Source organism: Wasmannia auropunctata, unplaced genomic scaffold (genome assembly GCF_000956235.1).
Source record: "Wasmannia auropunctata unplaced genomic scaffold, wasmannia.A_1.0 LD280535.1, whole genome shotgun sequence".
NCBI lineage: Eukaryota > Metazoa > Arthropoda > Insecta > Hymenoptera > Formicidae > Wasmannia > Wasmannia auropunctata.
Window position 1 is genome coordinate 1 of NW_012082355.1, and position 1,419 is coordinate 1,419.

General features: G+C 44.5%; 1 protein-coding gene across 1 annotated transcript; it reads left to right on the plus strand.

Annotated features, from left to right (window-relative positions):
- Positions 1–6: 6 nt before the first annotated feature.
- LOC105461693 (gamma-tubulin complex component 6-like) lies at positions 7–1,390 on the plus strand. Its single transcript, XM_011708205.1, has 2 exons — positions 7–1,032; positions 1,110–1,390. Exons 1-2 carry the CDS (start codon positions 97–99, stop codon positions 1,386–1,388), a joined length of 1,215 nt encoding a protein of 404 aa, XP_011706507.1. The 5' UTR covers positions 7–96; the 3' UTR covers positions 1,389–1,390.
- Positions 1,391–1,419: the final 29 nt, after the last annotated feature.

The window sequence follows — 1,419 nt, forward strand, 5'->3', positions numbered from 1 at the left end:
GAGAGAATTATTGGTGCTATTAACAGGCCTAAGTCCTTGGCTATCAAGAGGATAGACAATATCACCACTGCACAAAGCAACAAACTTAAAGTCCTGATGCAAGAATACGGTATGACGCCGAATAACAATGAGCTCAGCGCGATACTCACGGACAATCAAGGAATTATCGTTCGCGCAAATACAAACGGCAATAACCAGATATCAACTGATACCACTAGTGAATCAAGTTCGAGTAATACGAAGGAAAACGCGAACAATAATGTTCTTTCCACAACCAGTATCAAATTGCCGGACGAAACGACGAATGTGCTTGGGCCTACGAGTGACGAGGAGTATTCAAATAAGATTAACAACGCAAATAGTGAAGCGCACGAGCCGATAACGAATAATACGCAGCAGCAGCAGAATATAGATACGCCGATGTCGTGCACGACTGACAATTTCACCACGGCATCGATGCACACTCCTTTGTCGCAGGTACCGAACAGCGACGATATATTCGCTTCGAACGCCGGTCAGGAAGTCTCGTCCCTGTCCGACGACATGAAATCGATCACCGAAGAAACATTCGAGTCGCCGATGAGCAGTAATTTCAAGCTGCCGAATTTTATCGGCGTTAATTCCCACGTGAAATCGCCGACCGCACCCTCGCCTCTCACCGTAGCTGACGTCGAGATGATCGATCATACGTCGCTTCAAGTGTACTTGGAGAAATCCGTCATCATTCCGTTACAGATACAGAGCCGACTGGTTAACAACGCGATCATTAAATATCTGGTGAACGAGCACAACATGCTTTCGCACTTGCACAGCCTACGTAGTTACTTCTTCTTGTTGAACGGCGAATTCGCGAAGAGTCTGACGGACTCGCTTTATTCACGGCTCTACGCGATATCCGCGCCAATCGAACTCTTTAATTCCGCCACTCTCACGAACCTCTTGGAGAAAGCGTTGATGAACTCGTTCAGCAATAATTACGCCAATTCGGAACTCTTGAGTCTTTCTGCCGTCGACAAACCATGCCAGTTATACGTAAGTGCGATCACCCGTTTTCAATTATCGTTTATTGATATTTTATTCCGATACTGATAATAATGTGCTTCTTGCAGATTTCAGATCCGAATGTCTTAGAATGCCTTTGCCTCAACTATAAGATATCGTGGCCGTTGAATATCATCTTGGATGACACGATGATGCTACAATACAGCAAAGTGTTCAAGTTTTTAATAATGATTGGCAGAATGTCGTGGGTACTGCAGGAAGACTTTAATATAATGAAGTTGGAGCGGAATGCAGTTAATTCGGAGCAGTATCACAAGGTAAACCTGTGTCGATCGCAGATGCGATATGAGATACGATATGAGAAAGACTCGAGGAATCCTTATTGATTTTGTTCGTATGCCGTCTTCTGCTTCAGAA